Source organism: Pyrus communis, chromosome 10 (genome assembly GCF_041283825.1).
Source record: "Pyrus communis isolate YQ-2024b chromosome 10, ASM4128382v1, whole genome shotgun sequence".
NCBI lineage: Eukaryota > Viridiplantae > Streptophyta > Magnoliopsida > Rosales > Rosaceae > Pyrus > Pyrus communis.
The window spans coordinates 20,184,283-20,202,014 of NC_142574.1; the positions used below are offsets into that span (position 1 = coordinate 20,184,283).

The 17,732-nt window shown below is 41.0% G+C and overlaps 1 protein-coding gene and 1 long non-coding RNA gene across 2 annotated transcripts; one reads left to right on the forward strand and one right to left on the reverse strand.

Moving 5' to 3' along the window:
* Positions 1-1,322: 1,322 nt before the first annotated feature.
* Positions 1,323-4,476, forward strand: LOC137727984 (uncharacterized). The gene is made up of 2 exons (XM_068466850.2): positions 1,323-1,551; positions 2,024-4,476. The coding sequence occupies exon 2, from the start codon at positions 2,133-2,135 to the stop codon at positions 4,080-4,082; it is 1,950 nt and encodes a 649-aa protein (XP_068322951.2). The 5' UTR covers positions 1,323-1,551; positions 2,024-2,132; the 3' UTR covers positions 4,083-4,476.
* A 210-nt stretch (positions 4,477-4,686) lies between these two features.
* Positions 4,687-5,330, reverse strand: LOC148693678 (uncharacterized). The gene is made up of 3 exons (XR_015952194.1): positions 5,141-5,330; positions 4,957-5,053; positions 4,687-4,838 (listed from the first exon to the last, which is right to left on the reverse strand). It is a non-coding gene; the product is annotated as an uncharacterized LOC148693678 (long non-coding RNA).
* Between the last annotated feature and the right edge of the window lie 12,402 nt (positions 5,331-17,732).

A 17,732-nucleotide genomic window follows, 5' to 3' on the forward strand; every position in this document is an offset into this window, starting at 1 on the left:
GGGTATATTATCAATTTCTCCCCTGAACTTGTGACCATTGGCCAATTTCCCCCCTGAACTTTAATTTTGGCCAATTTTCCCCCTCAACTCTCATAATTAGTCAATTCCCCCCTGAACTTTAATTTGGCCAATTTCCCCCCTCAACTCTCAAAATTAGTCAATTTGCACCCTACTGTTATTTTTTTTTTTTTTAATTTTCCATCTATTCTTTTCTTAATTTTCAATCTTTCTAATAGCTTCCAACAAAGTACTAAATTTAACATAAACTCACCTACATAATATAGGGTAAAATGTACAAAAACATAATACAGTTAGTATGTGACATGGGTTGATTATAAGAAAAAGTTATGAATCGGGTTTAAAGCATGTAGAAGAAGAAATAATAACAAAAAGTAATAATAATCCTAAACTCATGGATCAAACCTATTTCAATAAAATGGGTTATTCTTAATAAGGAGTCGAAAATTATGAATAGACTAGCCATTTTTTTACTAAAGCTCGATTCTCCGCAATTTACTTGAACTTAGCTTTCACTTTTATAAAGAAAATTGTATTCACATACAAAAATTTACACATCAATCCTTTTTGTTATCAATTTTGTATAGTCAAAAATCAAATAAAATTACTCCATACTGATTTATTATGACTAATAATACTATCTATGATAAATTGTAAAATTCTAAATTTTAATCTATTTGTAATAGGATAAAGATATAGGAACATGATTAACATACATCTTATTTAGTTTCTTACACACACTTGTTTAATTATGATCAAATTAAAAATTTAACAGTAGGGTGCAAATTGACTAATTATAAGAGTTGAGGGGGGAAATTGGCTAAATTAAAGTTGAGGGGGGAAATTGACTAATCATGAGAGTTCAGGGGGGAAATTGGCCAAAATTAAAGTTGAGAGGGGAAATTGGCTAATGGTCACAAGTTCAGGGGGGAAATTGATAATATACCCTTTTTAAAATGACCGAAAATGTTTGGAGAATTCTTTTAAGACATCCAACGAGCTCTTATGTATTAAGATATTTTGAGGGCTTCAATTTTAATTTATTAAAAATCATTTATCTTTATATTTAAGAACTATACGATTGGAAGAATTTCAATTAACATCGCTATCGGATATGCTCTTAAGGGCTTTAGGGCATGAGAATGTAGCTAGGCAAAGCGTATACCATGGAGATGCTCGTCCCATTTGTTTCTTCGATCTTCATTTACCAAACAAACCAGAGTATTTGGGCCCATTAAACGAGCGGTGGCCCAGTATTATCAGGTAACAAATAAACCCAAATAAACCAAAGTCAGGTGACACGTGGTAGTCGCAGATCGCGAGCCATCATTTCCCCAATTGCAATCGATTAGGGCATTTTGAAGTTGGAAGCTTTATATATGTGAAACCACCAAAACCCACAACGAGCCGAGCGAACGACTGCGTCTCCAACTATAAACTCCGGCAGACCTTCGATCGTCACTCAAGTAGTCATCGAGCTCCTCCGTCACCTCCTCCGTCAAACCTTCATCGCCTCCATCTGCTCTCCTCGAGGTTTGAGACTTTTCTTCATAGCCGCCGTTTATTTTCTTTGCTGAATCTTTTTTCTTTTTTGTTTGCATTGCTCATTTAAATTAGCAATCTTTTTCTGCAATCCAATATGAAATGAAAATGTTTATGTTTTTTTAAATACTAATAATTTTGGTTGATACAGTAATAAATGAGTGCATAATATAAAAAATGAAGGGTTGTATGGTGTTAAGCGGGAAGTATTTTAATTTATGAAACAAATTTTGAGGGTTATGTGATTAAAGTTTGTTTCTTTGCTATTATTTTTGTTTATTTTTTGAAAATATTGAGGTTTATGTGATTTGAGCTAGCTTTATTTATTTTTATTTTAATAATGCAGGTGTGTTTGTGTTTTAAGTATGTGTTCATTTCTCTATACATGTCAAATTCCTAGCTATTTTGCACCTTTCCATGTCGGAGATTTCCGGGTTGATTTTTGCTTTGTTTGTTATTGCAGTGTGGGGTGTGTGCATTCATATTAAGAGGGTTTTCAAGTGCAGTGAAGCTTTTTCTTGGGTACTAAATTTGTCGATTTATCTGGCTACTGTGGGTTTGATATAATCATCATGCCTTTCCAAAGCAAGTTTCACCTTATTTCGTACTCCCAAGAGTTGGTAGATGGTCAACCGCTGTATGCTTCTTCAAACTGCCTTCCTGTCAAGGCTTTGAATCATGAACCAGCTGGGCATTCTTTCCATGCTGTCGCTTTGAAGCTTCGTGGGTGTGTGGAGGAAAAGAAAGAAGTTGAAGATAGGAAGGTGGTCAATAACAAGGAACAGACTTCTATACCATCATTTGATTCGTACAGCAGCAAAGGTAAGAAGAAATCTGGTGGCGAAGGCAAAGAACAAGATCACTATGCACTGTTAGGTTTGAGTCATTTAAGATACCTTGCAACTGAGGAGCAGATAAGAAAAAGCTATCGTGAGACTGCCCTGAAATACCACCCTGACAAACAGGCTTCTCTTCTTCTCAATGAGGAAACTGAAGCTGCAAAACAAACAAAGAAGGATGAGATAGAGGGTCACTTTAAGTCCATCCAAGAAGCGTATGAGGTGTTAATTGATCCTGTGAAGAGAAGGATCTATGACTCCACTGATGAATTTGATGATGAGATCCCCACTGAATGTGCCCCACAGGACTTCTTCAGAGTGTTTGGTCCTGCTTTTATGAGGAATGGGCGGTGGTCAGTTACCCAACCAATCCCATTTTTAGGTGATGAGAATACTCCACTGAAGGAAGTAGACAATTTCTATGACTTCTGGTACACCTTCAAGAGTTGGAGAGAGTTCCCACATGCGGACGAGTTTGATCTTGAGCAAGCGGAGTCTCGTGACCATAAGAGATGGATGGAGAGGCAGAATGCAAAACTTTCAGAAAAGGCTAGGAAGGAGGAGTATGCACGAATTCGTACACTTGTTGACAATGCATATAAAAGAGACCCGAGAATACAGAGGAGAAAGGAAGCAGAGAAAGCTGAGAAGCAGAGGAAAAAAGAGGCCAAATATATGGCTAAGAAATTACAGGAGGAGGAAGCAGCCAGGGCTGCAGAAGAGGAGAGGAGACGGAAAGAAGAGGATGCCAAACGAGCTGCAGAAACAGCTTTACAGCAGAAGAAGCTGAAGGACAAAGAGAAGAAGCTCCTGCGGAAAGAGCGGGCTCGCCTTCGAACAATTTCAGGGCCTGTTACTTCGAAGCATTTACTCAATCTTTCTGAGGATGACGTGGAAAGTCTCTGTTCGTCTCTTGGTACCGAGCAGCTTAGGAGTATATGTGAGAAGATGGAGGGCAAAGAGGGGCTGCAGAGAGCAGAAGTCCTTAGAGATGCATGTGGATATAAAGACGATTTGGTGGGTAAGAAAGAAGAGAAGAAAGCAGAACAGCAGAATGGTTCCGTGAAGTCCAATGGTACCGTTCAGTTAGCCAGCTATGAGAAGAAGGAAGAGAAGCCTTGGAGCAGAGAAGAAATTGAGCTTTTGAGAAAAGGAGTGGTAAAATTTCCAAAAGGAACATCTCGGAGGTGGGAGGTTGTTTCAGATTATATTGGTACTGGAAGATCCGTTGAAGAAATTTTGAAGGCAACAAAAACAGTCCTCCTCCAGAAACCTGATTCTAGCAAAGCTTTTGATTCTTTTCTTGAAAAGAGGAAACCCTCACCATCTATTGCTTCTCCACTTACTACCAGAGTCGAAGTAGAAGGGGTACCGACTACTCAGGCCACTGAAACACCTGCCGTGAAGACAGATGAAGCGGGAGAGTCGTCAAGCATAAGTGCAAAAGACCAAACTCCTACAGATCCGATTGTTGAAAATGGATTGTTGTCAGGTTCCGAGCAAGATGTATGGTCTGCTGTACAAGAAAAAGCGCTGGTTCAGGCTCTGAAAACCTTTCCAAAGGATGCCGCTCAGCGTTGGGAGCGAGTTGCTGCTGCTGTTCCAGGGAAGTCTGTGGTTCAATGCAAGAAGAAATTTGCGTTGCTGAAGGAAAGCTTTAGAAACAAGAAGAGTACCGCTTAAGCTGCTGCAGTTTCCTAATGTTGCCAAAGATTAGTATGGTGCTTGAGAAGATCGTTCTGAGCATCTATCCTACATTTCTAATTCTTTCTAGGTAAAGATTCAGTTTCTGCCATATGGATTTTTCTGTAGAGCCATACAGGTCTTTAGCTACTTTCGACGAGGGGTTATATTTTGTATCGCTTTCCAGAGCATGTTTTTCGTTTTGCTATATCGGGGATTTACTGCACTGAGAGATCTGTGGAAGGTCTGCAGGTGCATGGAAATAGGAAGAGGATATTGATTAATGTTGAGATTAGTTTGATGTTTTTTTTAGTAGGGATCCTGTTGAATCTCATTGGTAGAGGGAATGGATTCTATTTGACAACCAAATTATATATTTTACTTTTCACTCAAATCGTGTTAATTTCTCATGTGGCTATGGAGGTTATCTTCGTGATTAGGGACGCAGATTCGAACATAGGTGCAAATGATCGTCGTACCAAACAATTACCATGTGATAACATTATGTGACGTTGGACCAAAAAATTACTTGTTAGAAAAAAGAAATGTATCCTAAATTCCTATGCTGATGAAAGAACACCAAAATTAGATGTGCTTTGCATGAACAACTAATTAATGAGACGGGAAATCATACACCATCCCTCAATCTTCATTTTACAGCAACCTTCAGAAATCCCAGCACTGTCCAGATTACTTTGCTAGTTTGCTGCTTCAAGCTGTGCCCGTATCGAATCTGGATTTGACATTTTGTTAATGCTGCAAGAACAGAGATCAAATGACATCAAACAATTTGATTAAGTTTCTATGGTTTATCCCCAAGGCAGAATTCATTTACGCAACACATCATTTCTTTTCGGGACTAGATAAAACTCACTGGATCAAAAGCAAATCTCCTCCGGATTCCGACTTTTCTTCCCAAATCCATTCTGGAACCAGATCTAGCAGCAAGGTAAGCTGCTCTTCAACTTCATCTGTGAAGAGAATAGAAAAGGAGTTAGGTTCACCAAGAGCTTTCGTGAACCGTAATGGAAATGATTTACTTTTATACGATGGCTTACTTGTGTCGGTAAATTCAAAGTTATTCCAAATTAGCTTGTGCACAAGCTCTTCTTTTGTGATGGCAGAACAGTTGACAGACTAAAATACGAAATGAATCATGTCGACGAGCTTAGGTAGGCCGGAAATCCTCTGTTGATCCCTCTTTGCATGTGAGATGACTGGAATTTGCTCCTCCATTGCTGTCCTCTCCTCATCTTTTGAGCTGTAGAAAGATGAATGGATACTACTAAAAAATGTTGTTCATACATTCAAGTTCAGGTAGATGCAAGGAAATGATGCATAAAGCACTCCTTAATGATTGATACTGCGATTGATTTTCAACAATGGTTCCAAAAACTTTCATAACCTCGAGGGCAATTATATACATCTATGTTGAACAAATACAATTCTTCTTCAAACTCAATCAAACAAAATACATATTGTAACGATCCGTCCTGGATTTTACATAACGTCAAGGGCAATTTCGAGATTTCACTTTGGTTAGGGTGTCTATTTTAAATGGTTGCTTTTGGTCTTGTTTGGTGTGCCTTGTGGGGCCCACCCTTACACCTTGGTCCCCCGACCCACTCGCTCTTTCCCTCTCCCTTTCCTCGTGACTTCACTCAGCTCCCTCTTTTCTCTACCTCTCTATTTTTCCCCGAGCTCACCCGCACGCACACAAGACCCAACAATCTTCACATACTCTCTCTCTCTGACCTCCCTCATGACTCTCACACCTCTCGTCCCTCTTCTTCCTCTGTAAGTGCAGACACCGAGACTTGGGCATCTTGGGAGCCAATGCGAAAATGGGCGAAATCTGACAAGTTTGATCACCTATGACATGGGTAAGCCTTGGAAACACTCCAAAAACTTCTCCTTTCGTTCTCGTAGTTCCTTTTTTTTATTGTGTTTATGTGTTGTGGGCGTTGAGGCATTGCAGAAACACCTCAAGAAGGCTTTCCCAATTTCTGGCGAGAAGTCGAGACTTATAAGCCATTTTTCGGTCAACTCTGGCCACCACACAGCTCCAAATTGGTACGAACCTCTTCCTCTATTTCTAAGCTTCATTTCCATAGCCTGTACGTCGAAAATGGTGAAGAAATGAGCTCGAACGGAGCTCTAGAAGCTCTACCTAGATTATGGCCGACCCACGGCCTGAAACCGGGTCGACCTGACCCGCAATCCAAAACCTAACCCAGAAACCGGGCTTAACCCGGCAAACTGGGTCCAACTCAGCACCTAGCCCAAACTTGTAACCAGGCCCAACCCAGCAACCCTTTAACCAAATCCGACCCGACCCAAGCAAGATACCTAGTTCCACAGTTGACACGGGGTTGCGCGTGGGCATGCTTGGAGGGCTATCTTGGCCGGCGTGTAGAGCACACGGGCCTCTGCCGTCGTCCATGGTGGCGTCGACGACTTTTCCAGCCAACTTTTTGACAACTCAACTCGGCGCGTGGAGGCGCTTGCAGTAATGCGTGGCCCCCTAAGCCGCCGCCCTATGACTGCCTGTGCGGTGGCACGTGGGGTACCCGAGGTCCCCTCTTAGTTTTTTCAACGTCCTGAATCCGTTTTCGATGTCCGTTTTCCCAAATTCAATCATTTTAGTACAGTTTTATTAATTGGTCCCTTTATGTGCTTAAGTGCATTTGTTTGTGGTGTTTCCGTCTTCTCTAGTTTGCACGGCTCTTCGACGACGGAGTACCTGTGAGTGGACCCCTTCTAAAATGCATGATTTCATTATTAGAAATGCATACATGAAAAGCAAGATTTTATGACTACGTTTATGAATAAATTGGATTTATGCTTTTTGAAATATCATGCTTTAGCGGATTTACGTTCTTTGAAATAGTTATGATTATATATTTACGAACATGGTTTATGATGATTGTAAACACGAAAAATTCCTGAAACAAGAAACAAGAATACCGTGTACAAAATATATTTTTTGTGTTTAATGATTTTGGGGTTACAATCTCTTTGTAATTTGATCCTCTGATTCTATCTTCGTAGGGTGTGGGTTTGTGGATGAGTTGTTGATCCAAAAGGCCGTCGGGGCTTGATCTAAGGATGAACAGTTGATGAATGGATCTTCAAGGGGCGTTGGGCTTGATCTTGAAGAATGGGTGTATGAGTTTGTTGAGGTTGTTGATCCAAAGGGCCGTTGGGGCTTGATCTTAGGATGAACGATGAACACTTTCTTCAAGGGCCGTCGGGGCTTGATCTTGAATAATGGTTGTGTGGATTTCTTCAAGGGCTTTTGGGCTTGATCTTGAATGAACGGATGATGAACGATGAACACTTTCTTCAAGGGCCGTCGGGGCTTGATCTTGAATAATGGTTGTGTGGATTTCTTCAAGGGCTTTTGGGCTTGATCTTGAAGAACGATTGGATGTGTGGATTTGTTGAGGTTGTTGATCCCAAGGGCCGTCGGGGCTTGATCTTTAGGATGAACGGATGATGAACACTTTCTTCAAGGGCCGTCGGGGCTTGATCTTGAATCGGTGGAAGTTCTTCAAGGGCCGTCGGGGCTTGACCTTGAAGGAGGATTTGACGAAGAACGAAGAGTGTTTTCTTGATCCTTCGGGATTTGCTTGAGAGCTTTAGAGTTTCAAGGCTTCAAGGTTTTGGTGTGATGTAAATTCCCTTCTTTCTTTCTTCCCTTCCTTCTCTTCTTTTTCTTTCCTTCCTCTCTTTCTCCTTTTCCCCAAAATGAATGCCTTGGCTTCCTATTTATAGAATTCCAAAACTTGATTTTTGGATTTAAATAATCAGATGAAATAAATCATTTCTGCCAGGTAATGACACGTGTCCTATTTGATGACTTTTCCAATTTATTTCAATTTTTCGTTGAGTCACACGCTACATGTAAAATTTATGTGACACGTGAGCGTTGAAATTTTAATTATTGGTCAACATTCACTTCACCGAAATTTCGATGTCCACAAATGCCCCCACTTCAAGGCGCGTCGTAGACATGTGCTTGTCACGTGTAGAAGATGCGTTTTGAAGTCCCTTAATGTAGATGTCAACCCAAGGGCCGTCGGGGCTTGATCTTGAATTGGGCTGGAAATTTCTTCAAGGGCCATCGAGGCTTGATCTTGAGTTCGACTGGAAGATTTTCTGATTTCCCCCAATTGTTGATTTTCCTTTGTGCTACTCTTGAACTGGGCAGCAGGATTCTCTTGGTCTCCCCCGAAGGTCTGAGCTTACTCCTTTTATCTGTTTCTTTGTTCAATCTCTCCAATTCGTATTGAAGAGGGTTAGAGGATAGCTCAGCATACGCAGTTGTTGCTTGTCTCCACATGCCTCAATGTATCATTTTCACTTGCCTTACTTGCTCTCATTTGCAGAAGTGGTCCCTTCTCTGGAAGTGTATCAACCGTTGAAGATGACTACTCGAGAGCAACGCTAGGTAAGCAACCAGGGAATAGATTCCAGGCAGTTGGTTCCAGATCGGAAGACTGACTCCAAGTGCCGGCTGATTGCTTCTTTCACTTTGCCATGCGAGTAAGAACAAGGACAAAGGAAAAGACAGGGAAAAAGCATGATATGAGATACCTTTGCTTTCAAAGAAGCAGCGAATGAATCAGCACATATATTTGTTGTGCTTGTCTCCACATGCTTCGATGTATCATTTTCACTTGCCTTACTTTCTCCCTTTGCAGAAGTGGTATTTCCTTATGCAGGTTTGGCATCTTCTCTTGTAGTATTTGTCCTCTGATGCAGGAGTTGAATGCAAACCTTGCATTTGAATGGACCATCACTTCTTGGTGGCAGCGCAAGTTTGAGTGGAGGTTCCGGCATATTGCTTTCTCTGTCCTTATCCTGGCAGGTGAGAACAAGGGCAAAGGAAAAGATAGGGAAAAAGCATGATATGAGATACCTTTGCTTTCGCCCTTGATGATATGAGATACCTTTGCTTTTGAAGAAGCGGTGAATGAATCAGCACATGCTTCAATCTATCGTTTCCTCCTGGGTCATCTGTACTCCAGGCATCTGGTATCATCTTTGGGGAAGAAGAAAAAATTGAGTATTTCGAAAGGCTTTGCTGGGAGTGCACCCTCAGAGGTGAGGAAGAGTTGGGCATTTTCTTCAGGTCTGCCTTGCCATAAGAGATGAAGGTCGACACATATAGGGATTTCTTAATAGCAAGTGGTGGTCTTGTTATTTTACCCTTGTCGACAAACGTCTCTTCGATATCTGAACGACGCCTCTTCGATTTCTGAACGACGCCTCTTCGATTTCTGAACGAGCGCCACTTTTGACAAAGTTGCACGCGTTTTCTGAAAAGCAGAGAAAGCGTTGCCGAACTTTGCGCTTGTCGGCTAAAGACGTGCAGTTGCGATGATGGCCTCCACGTGTTTTCGACTTTGTCAGATATCTTTTGACAAAGTTGAACGCGTTTTCTGAGCGTCGCCGAACTTCACGCAGGAAAATCCGGATTTTTGAATCGATGGTCGTGTCGCTTGGCTTTTTGTAGAGGTATCGATCACTCCAACATACACACTCTGAAAATTGCCCATTCTTGAAAATCGTCTTCGGCCTTTTGAGAATTAACTTCATCCACCCCTTCTCTCTGAACACCTTTGAAAAATGACTAACTCATCGAACCTTTGCTTAGATTTGAGTCTCAGCAGCGATCCGGTTGCACCCCGTCAAGGTAATGTATGGCGCCCTTCTTTTTTTTCTTCTAACGGTCCTCTTTCAGGTGAAGACTCCATGATGACGGATGCAACAACAGCTACGATAGTAGCTAGAAACCTCCTCACTCCTAAGGATAGTAGACTGATAGGAGCATATTTATGCGACTTAAATGGCTTGTTCTCGTACATTTACGTTATGTTTCTTTAGTTATTTTAGTTCTTTATGCTTCTTTTGTGTGTTTTCAGGTTCTAAGGGCAAAGTATGCAAAAGGATGCCTTTTGGAGCCTTTTGGAGCAAATTAGAGATTGGAATGGATATCATATGCTTGGAGCCAAAAGGATGGACGAAATTGAAGACTTGAAGTAGGAAAGTTAAACCCTAAAAAGACCTCATGTTTGAGCATCATTGAAAACTCCTACGCATTTTAGAACACAAAAACAACATTCCTAGCAACCTTAGGACATTGTCGTGTGTTTCCTTGTGTCTCCCTTCCTTGCCATGCAAGGAAGGGCTTTGTTCCCTATTTTAAATACTTAAACACTACCACTTATCATTCACCACATATCATTCACCACTTATCATATCATACATTCATTTATCACTTATCATAATCATTCACTTATCACTTAACATATCATACACTTATCACTTATCACTCATAATCATCTACACATTTCAACCATTTAAACACATGTACTTCACCTACAACATCCACCTACTTCACCTACAACATCCACCTACTTCACCTACAACCTCCACTTACTTCACCAACCTCACACACTTACTTCACCTACAAATGACATAGCCATATGTTCCCTCCACTACTCCTATAAATACCCTTGCATTCATTCATTCATGGACATCTCATTTCATACACAACACACCACAAACACATCCCTTTCTCTCTTAGCCGTGAGTCTCCCTTAGAATCCAAAAACCATCTTTCCATTTCCATCACTCCTCACTCCATTCCACACTTCCATTCCCCCAAACCAACTATCCTTAGACCTTATGCTACAATAAAGAGGAAGAGAAGAGGGCCTAAACGTTCATACAATTCAAGTTTGAGTTGTTGGAATGTTTAGGTGTTTCTTTGATTTCAATGTTTAATTTTAATTCTCTTTGTTTTGTATGAGGAACTAAACCCCCCCTTAGCTAGGGGGTGATTCGAAATATATGTTTATGCTTGCATTTTGATTTGATTACTTCTAATTGCATTTCATAAGTTGTTGATTCAATTTGTTTAACCATTTGATTGATAACTTATTTATGTATGTTTATTAAGAATGCGCGCTTAATTTTCATGCATGAATATGACGCTAGAATATAAGTGATTTTCACCTAATCGTTATGAACTTATATTCACAAGTAGTGGAGGTTGCTTATAAACAATCGCGTTAAATGAATTCTTGGCACGAGTTTCATGCTCATCATAGTAACGAATGCCTCGTCAACACTTATAGTTTTCATAATGCTTAATGATCTTTGATTGTATCTTTATTGTGCTGTTCACGTAAAGGACTTTTGGAGAATGTTGTGAATTGCGTTGCGCTAACCCATCCAATTCATTAACTTAAGGAAAACATGACAGTTAATTTAAGCGGACCTAATTAACCCGGGGTGATGAGTTTCATAATTTATCGAAAGATCAACTGGAAATCTTTTTATTATGCAAGTGTAACATATGTGGAGATGACCCCCTTAGCTATTCTATCATCCATTCATTCCATTTCATCAATTTCATATTTACATTCTGTCTAGTTTATTTAACTTGTTTCGTTATTTCAATTTTCGTATAAACTTAAATCCCCCTTTACTTTAATGTCAATTTAGTTAGAAATCATTTTAGTTTGTGTTTTTAAAAGCATGTTGAGTCTTTGGTTTGTCTTAGTGTTTTAAAGTTTAGTTTTACATTCTTTGAGTCTAGTTTAGTGTTTTATATTGTGTTTTTACGTTTTTGAGTCAAATCCAAGTGATTAACAATCCCTCATAATCCCCGGTCCAGAACGATCCCTACTTATACATATACTATAATTTGACGAAAAGAGGGTTTAATTTGTGTGCGTATAAATCACGCATCATAGACTGCTTTCAGGACGGTCCGATGAGTTGGCCGTTCAAGAGTCCCTCGCTCTCAGCGTTCAGTGTGCAGGCTCTGTGTCCAACATGGGCCAACGCCTGCTTGCTCGGTCCCGTCAGGTGGAATCATTGATGGCAGAGGTGGAAAATCTTAAGCAGGAGATCAAACAGCTTAAGTACGAGAATAGAAGTTTGCACGTGCTTGCAAATAACTATTCGTCGGGCATGAAGAGGAAGCTTGATGAGCTGCAAGAATCTGAAGGTCGGATTCAAAGTGACCGTCAAAGGTTTGCGGCTTATCTCCAGAGGCACCTTTTTCCTGGGTCATCCAGCGTTCCACCAAGTATTGTGGCCTCGAATGATCTAGCTCCGATGCCTCCCGCTTCGATGCCTTCCGCTCCGAGAGTTTTGCCAAATAATGGGGCTTCACGTGAACATCCTTTGTGAAAGCTCCATTTTTTTTTTTTTTTTTTTTTTGTATGCACTTGTAATTAGGGCTGGAAAAAAATCCCAAAAATCCCAAACCAAACCGAAAAAATCCCGATCCCAAACCAAAAAAATCCCAAACCAAAATTCCCGAAAATTTCGGTATGTCATCCCGAACCAAACCGAAATTTTCGGTATGGGATTCGGGATTACATCTCCATTTTTTCGGTATTCCCATACCGAATAGAAATAAATATTATATATATATATATTATTTTTTAATTGAGGTGTTTGCAAAGGGTGTGGAGAAAGATCATGTCATTCTTCTAGCTGCAAGGTCATCCAGAACTGAAAACCAGGATGCCATTGATGCTGCTATGGTTGGAATGCTTGCCGACCCAAAGGAGGTATAAATCATTTCCAACTTTTCTTGTATGCCCTATAATTGATTCTTCATTAATTCTGGGACGGAATTTTCAATGGATATGCTCATCTTAATGAATTCATTTATACGCAGGCCCGAGCTGGTATTAGAGAGGTGCACTTCATACTCACAGACTAATGAATTGATTTCTGTAATTAGATTTTGGACCTCTGCCTCTGCAAAGAAGATTTCAAGAAGAAGGCTTTTACCATTATTGACAAATATGTTGAACGTGGGCTTCGGTCATTGGCTGTTGCTAGACAGGTTTTATACTCAACCTTGACGTTTTTAGCATCTCTTGCACTTTTTTCAGTTTTATAAGAAGTAGAGCACCGGCTTATAATTGTGATTGGTATATGTTTACAGGAAGTGCCGGCGAAAACAAAAGAAGGTTCTGGTGGTCCATGGCAGTTCGTTGGATTGTTGCCTCTTTTCGACCCTCCAAGACATGATAGTGCAGAAACCATCCGCCAGGCTCTTAACCTTGGTGTAAATGTTAAGATGATTACTGGTAAATCGGTTAATATTCAACCTACTTTAATGGGTAGTGGGTAGATTGAAGCTTAATTTTAGCCCAAAAATATAATATGTCAAATTTTAGCCCAAAAACATAATATGTCAAATTTTAGTCCAAAACCCAAAAACATTTCGGGATTCCCGATTTGTCCCGAAATCCCGAAATTATTTCGGGATTCCCGAAAATTGGGATTCCCGAAAATTTGGTTTGGGATTGGTATTGAATTTGGGATTCCCAAAAATTTCGGTTTGGGAATCGGGACAAGGGTTTCGGTATGGGATCCCATACCGAACCACCCCTACTTGTAATTTCTTGGAGATTAATGAACATGCTTTATTTTATTCAGTGTATTGTGCTAAATACAGATAAAACATATACATCACCGTCCATCATCATTCCTTTTTATTTTTTTTTATTATTTATTATTATTATTATTTTTTTTTTTTTTACTTTTCTTTGCTTTCGGTGACACTGATTCACCATTTATTTATATATATATATATATATATATATATATATATATTTCAGATGGTGCCAGAAGCACCACCATTGTTTTTTTTTTTTTTTCTTTTTATTATATATATATATATATATATATATATATATATATATTTCTTTTTGCACATGGTTCCAGAAGCACCATCATTGTTTTTATTATTATATATATATATATATATATATATATTTATTTTTTTATTTTTCCACATGGTGCCGGTGCACCAAGATCCTTTTTTTGTTTTATTATTATTTTTTTTTCTTTACTTTCGGTGGTGCTGATCCACCAAGATAGATCCTCTTTTTTTTTTTTTTTTTTTTAATAATATTTTTATATATATATATATTCCCCACATGGTGCAGGGAGGAAATGCAGAGGAGCTTGGAGTAGTAGGAGGTAAGAGACGGAGAAAGTCTTTGGGTGTGAGTTGCCAAACTTTGGTTTTGTCAATCACATTCAAAGGCAGCAGCAGAGGCAAGCAGATGTGAGTTGACAAACTTTGATTTTGTTGATCACATTCAAAGGCAGCAGCCATGGCGGAGGTGCAGAAGCAGCCAGATCTTGAGGCAGTGCAAAACGTCGAGTTTGAAGACCGGCTAGTCGTTTGACAGCGGTCAATGAAGCTTTTCGTTGATTTTGATCAAGGTGGCCAGAATAACGAACTCGAGGTAGTGCAAGGCGTCGAGCTTGAAATGGAGGAATTGCAGTGGCGCTAAGTGATGAGCAGAGGGCAGATCACAGCCACTAAGCACAGCCAACAAGCTCCCCTTCTTGAATTCCTACCGAGCCCATGCCAACATTATGCACGCCATTCCCCCGACAGCTTCAACGCATTCAGCAATTCAACCGAGTCACACAAGCTCAGACAACTTCAACCTTTCATCGAACTCGTTGATTCGGGCTATAGTTTCAGTCATCGCACAGATCTGGTCCTCACCCATTTCCTTCATATCAGCATGCTTATACAACTTCTCATTGAACACCACCTGGGGATCCGATAAAAGATGTGGAGTAGAAGCCAGAGTTTTGGCAAGCTCCTCCTTGGAAACTCCGAGGGAGCTGAAAAACTTGATCTTGGGCAAAAGGGTTCTCTCCGGATACGCCAACAGAACTCTCGGGTACGACCTGACGAGCTTTGAGATCTGGATTTCGGAGAAGCCGTGGTCTCTCAGAAGGGTCAAAACAGAGTCTGCCCTTTCTGGGTTTTGCAATTCGAGCATTTTGGACGCTGAAATTGCAGCTTCTGGGGACAACCCACATGACCTTATGAGGTAATCGACGGTGAAATTGTGTTGGTTTTCTGGGATTTTTGAGATAATGGGTCTGTAAAGCAACTGGGGGTTTGAGCTACAGAGTAGAACCATGTTAGATGCTGCCAGTTACCTCTGCGAGTGTATTCAGGTCTACGGCGGCGTCAGGAAGGGGGCGGTGGACTCGAGTTTCCGGAAGCTGGGGATTGAGAAGCTGAGCATCGGAGACGTTCAGAGGCTGCAGTGGGAGCAGCTGGAAACCAAGATCCGACGGTGGATACGCGCCGCCAAGGCCTGCGTGAGGACCGTCTTCGCCTCCGAGAAGAAGCTCTGCGAGCAAATCTTCAATGGCATCGGCACCACCATTGACGACGCTTGCTTTATGGAGACAGTCAAGGGCCCCGCGATTCAGCTCTTCAACTTCGCCGAGGCCATCAGCATCAGCCGGAGGTCGCCCGAGAAGCTCTTCAAGATTCTCGACTTGCACGATGCTCTGATGGGCTTGATGCCAGATATCGAATCGGTAGCTGCTAGTGTTCGACGAATCGCCGCGCTGGAGAAGCTTGTCGACGTCAACAGCAGAGACGAAGAAGATGGAGTTGTTGAAGTAGAGGATCAGTGAGCAGGGGAATAAGTGCTTGGAGAGAAATCTTGACGGCAAGAAAGAGAAAGTTCGATTGAAGATGAAGTCCATTTTGATCATGGTGGAGACCTCCCTCGATTTCAGCGTGTCCTTGGAAGTCATTGGAGATCCGAGAGCTCGATATCAGATTCAATTATCTCATTTTTCGACATGGACTTGAGTAGCTTCAGTATCCGTCATGTCGCCGTCATTCTCCTCTACCACATAGCTCTTCGATTTGGAATTGTCTTGCTTTTGAGCAGGGGCAGGGAAAGGTCGCCAGGGGTCGATAGAGCTGAGCTTTCTCTTTTTCGCCATTACAGGAGGGGAGCAGGGATTTGGAACTTGGTGTGCAACATGTGGGCCTAGCTATTGGGTCGTGTTCCTTAGCTGGGGCTTGTGTGCGGATGGGCCTCATGCGAGGGACACATACATAACACATATACACATTTTTTATTTTATTTTATTTTATATTATCTTTTTTTTATTATTATTATTATTTTTTTTTAATACAAAGTAATATTTTTTTTCCTTGTAATAAAATTGACTTTTATTTGTAAGTCTTTAATAAAAACCCTTATTTATTTATTATTATTATTATTTTTAATGTAATGAAATTGACTTTCAATAGTCAAACATTTAATAAAACCCTTTTGTTTTTTTTTTTTTTTTTGATGATGATTTTGCCGTACACAGTTTATGCTCTTGCGGGCCAGGAGCGTTTTGTTGTCACCTTTTATGCTCGTGCGGACAAGGAGCTTTGGTTGTCGCCTTTTAGGCTCGTGCGAACGAGGAGCGTTTGGAATTTGTCAAACGATCTTAGAGAGGCATTCCTTGCAATCTTTATAGCAAGGAGCCTTGACTGAGTGATTGAAGAAGTCTTCTGGGAAGAAATCGCGCATCGTAATGGCAACGGACGATCTTTGTGTCATAATTTCATCATCCTCAACATTTTCATGTAGCTTTGAAGGTTGACGGTAGCTGCTTTGCCCCCTTTCCGATTGGTGAACTTGTGGAGGAGACCTATGTTTCTTGTGCATTTTCTTTGGAGTGACATAAGTCCATCCTTCAACTTCACTTGACTTGACTGACATGGTTTTGGAGCATGCCCCCAGCGGTTGAGGTGAAGATTTTGAGTTCAAAGAGCCAGAAGTGACGGTGGTATAGTTTGACTTCACCACATCATTAAGATCTAGCTCGATGATCCCTTTCTGAGCCAACTTCATGATGAGATCTTTTAGCACAAGCACTTTTCCGTCGGATGACTAATGAAGCGGTGGAATTTACAGTACCTTGGACTGTCAGTACGGTTTATATCTTCCGGCCATTTACACTCAAGTAGGTCGATCACCTTTTTTTCCAACAAGTCATCTAACATGGCAACCACGTCAGAGTCGGGGAATGGATAAGTCTTCTCCTCAAGCTCCTTCAAAGTGCATCTACGTATCTCTTGATCACGAAAAGGTTCGGTTTGAATCACCTTGCCTCGTGTATGGATTTTGACTGGAGTTGTGTTGACCGTCATTGCTTCCTTGGTGGGTTTCCACGTAGCCTTATCCACCTTTGGCCCCAAAACTTTGTCATTCTTGTAGTCGGCGATCTGTTCTTTCTTCCCATGACGGGTGATGCTTAACTCCATATCATGGGCGCGGGTGGCTAACTCCTCAAATGTTCGTGGTTTGATGCCTTGAAGGATGTAGTGTAGTCCCCACTGCATGCCTTGAACGCACATCTCAATGGCAGAGGTTTCAGAAAGCTGATCTTTGCAATCCAGACTTAAAGAACGCCATCTATTTATGTAGTCGACGACAGGTTCATCTTTCCACTGTTTCGTACTGGTCAGCTCTAGCATGCTTACAGTACGACGAGTGCTGTAGAAACGGTTGAGGAATTCCCTTTCTAGCTGGTCCCAACTGTTGATAGACTCAGGTTCGAGGTCAGTGTACCAGTCAAAAGCGTTACTTTTCAGCGAACGCACGAATTGTTTGACGAGGTAGTCTCCCTCTGTCCCAGCATTGTTGCAAGTTTCAACGAAATGGGCGACATGTTGCTTCGGGTTGCCTTTTCCATCGAACTGCATGAATTTTGAGGGCTGATAACCCCTTGGCATCTTCAAAGCATCAATCTTCTTGGAGTAAGGCTTTGAGTACA

Excerpts from the sequence above, each read along its gene's own strand:
- LOC137727984 (XM_068466850.2), top strand. The coding sequence starts at position 2,133 with ATGCCTTTCCAAAGCAAGTTTCACCTTATTTCGTACTCCCAAGAGTTG.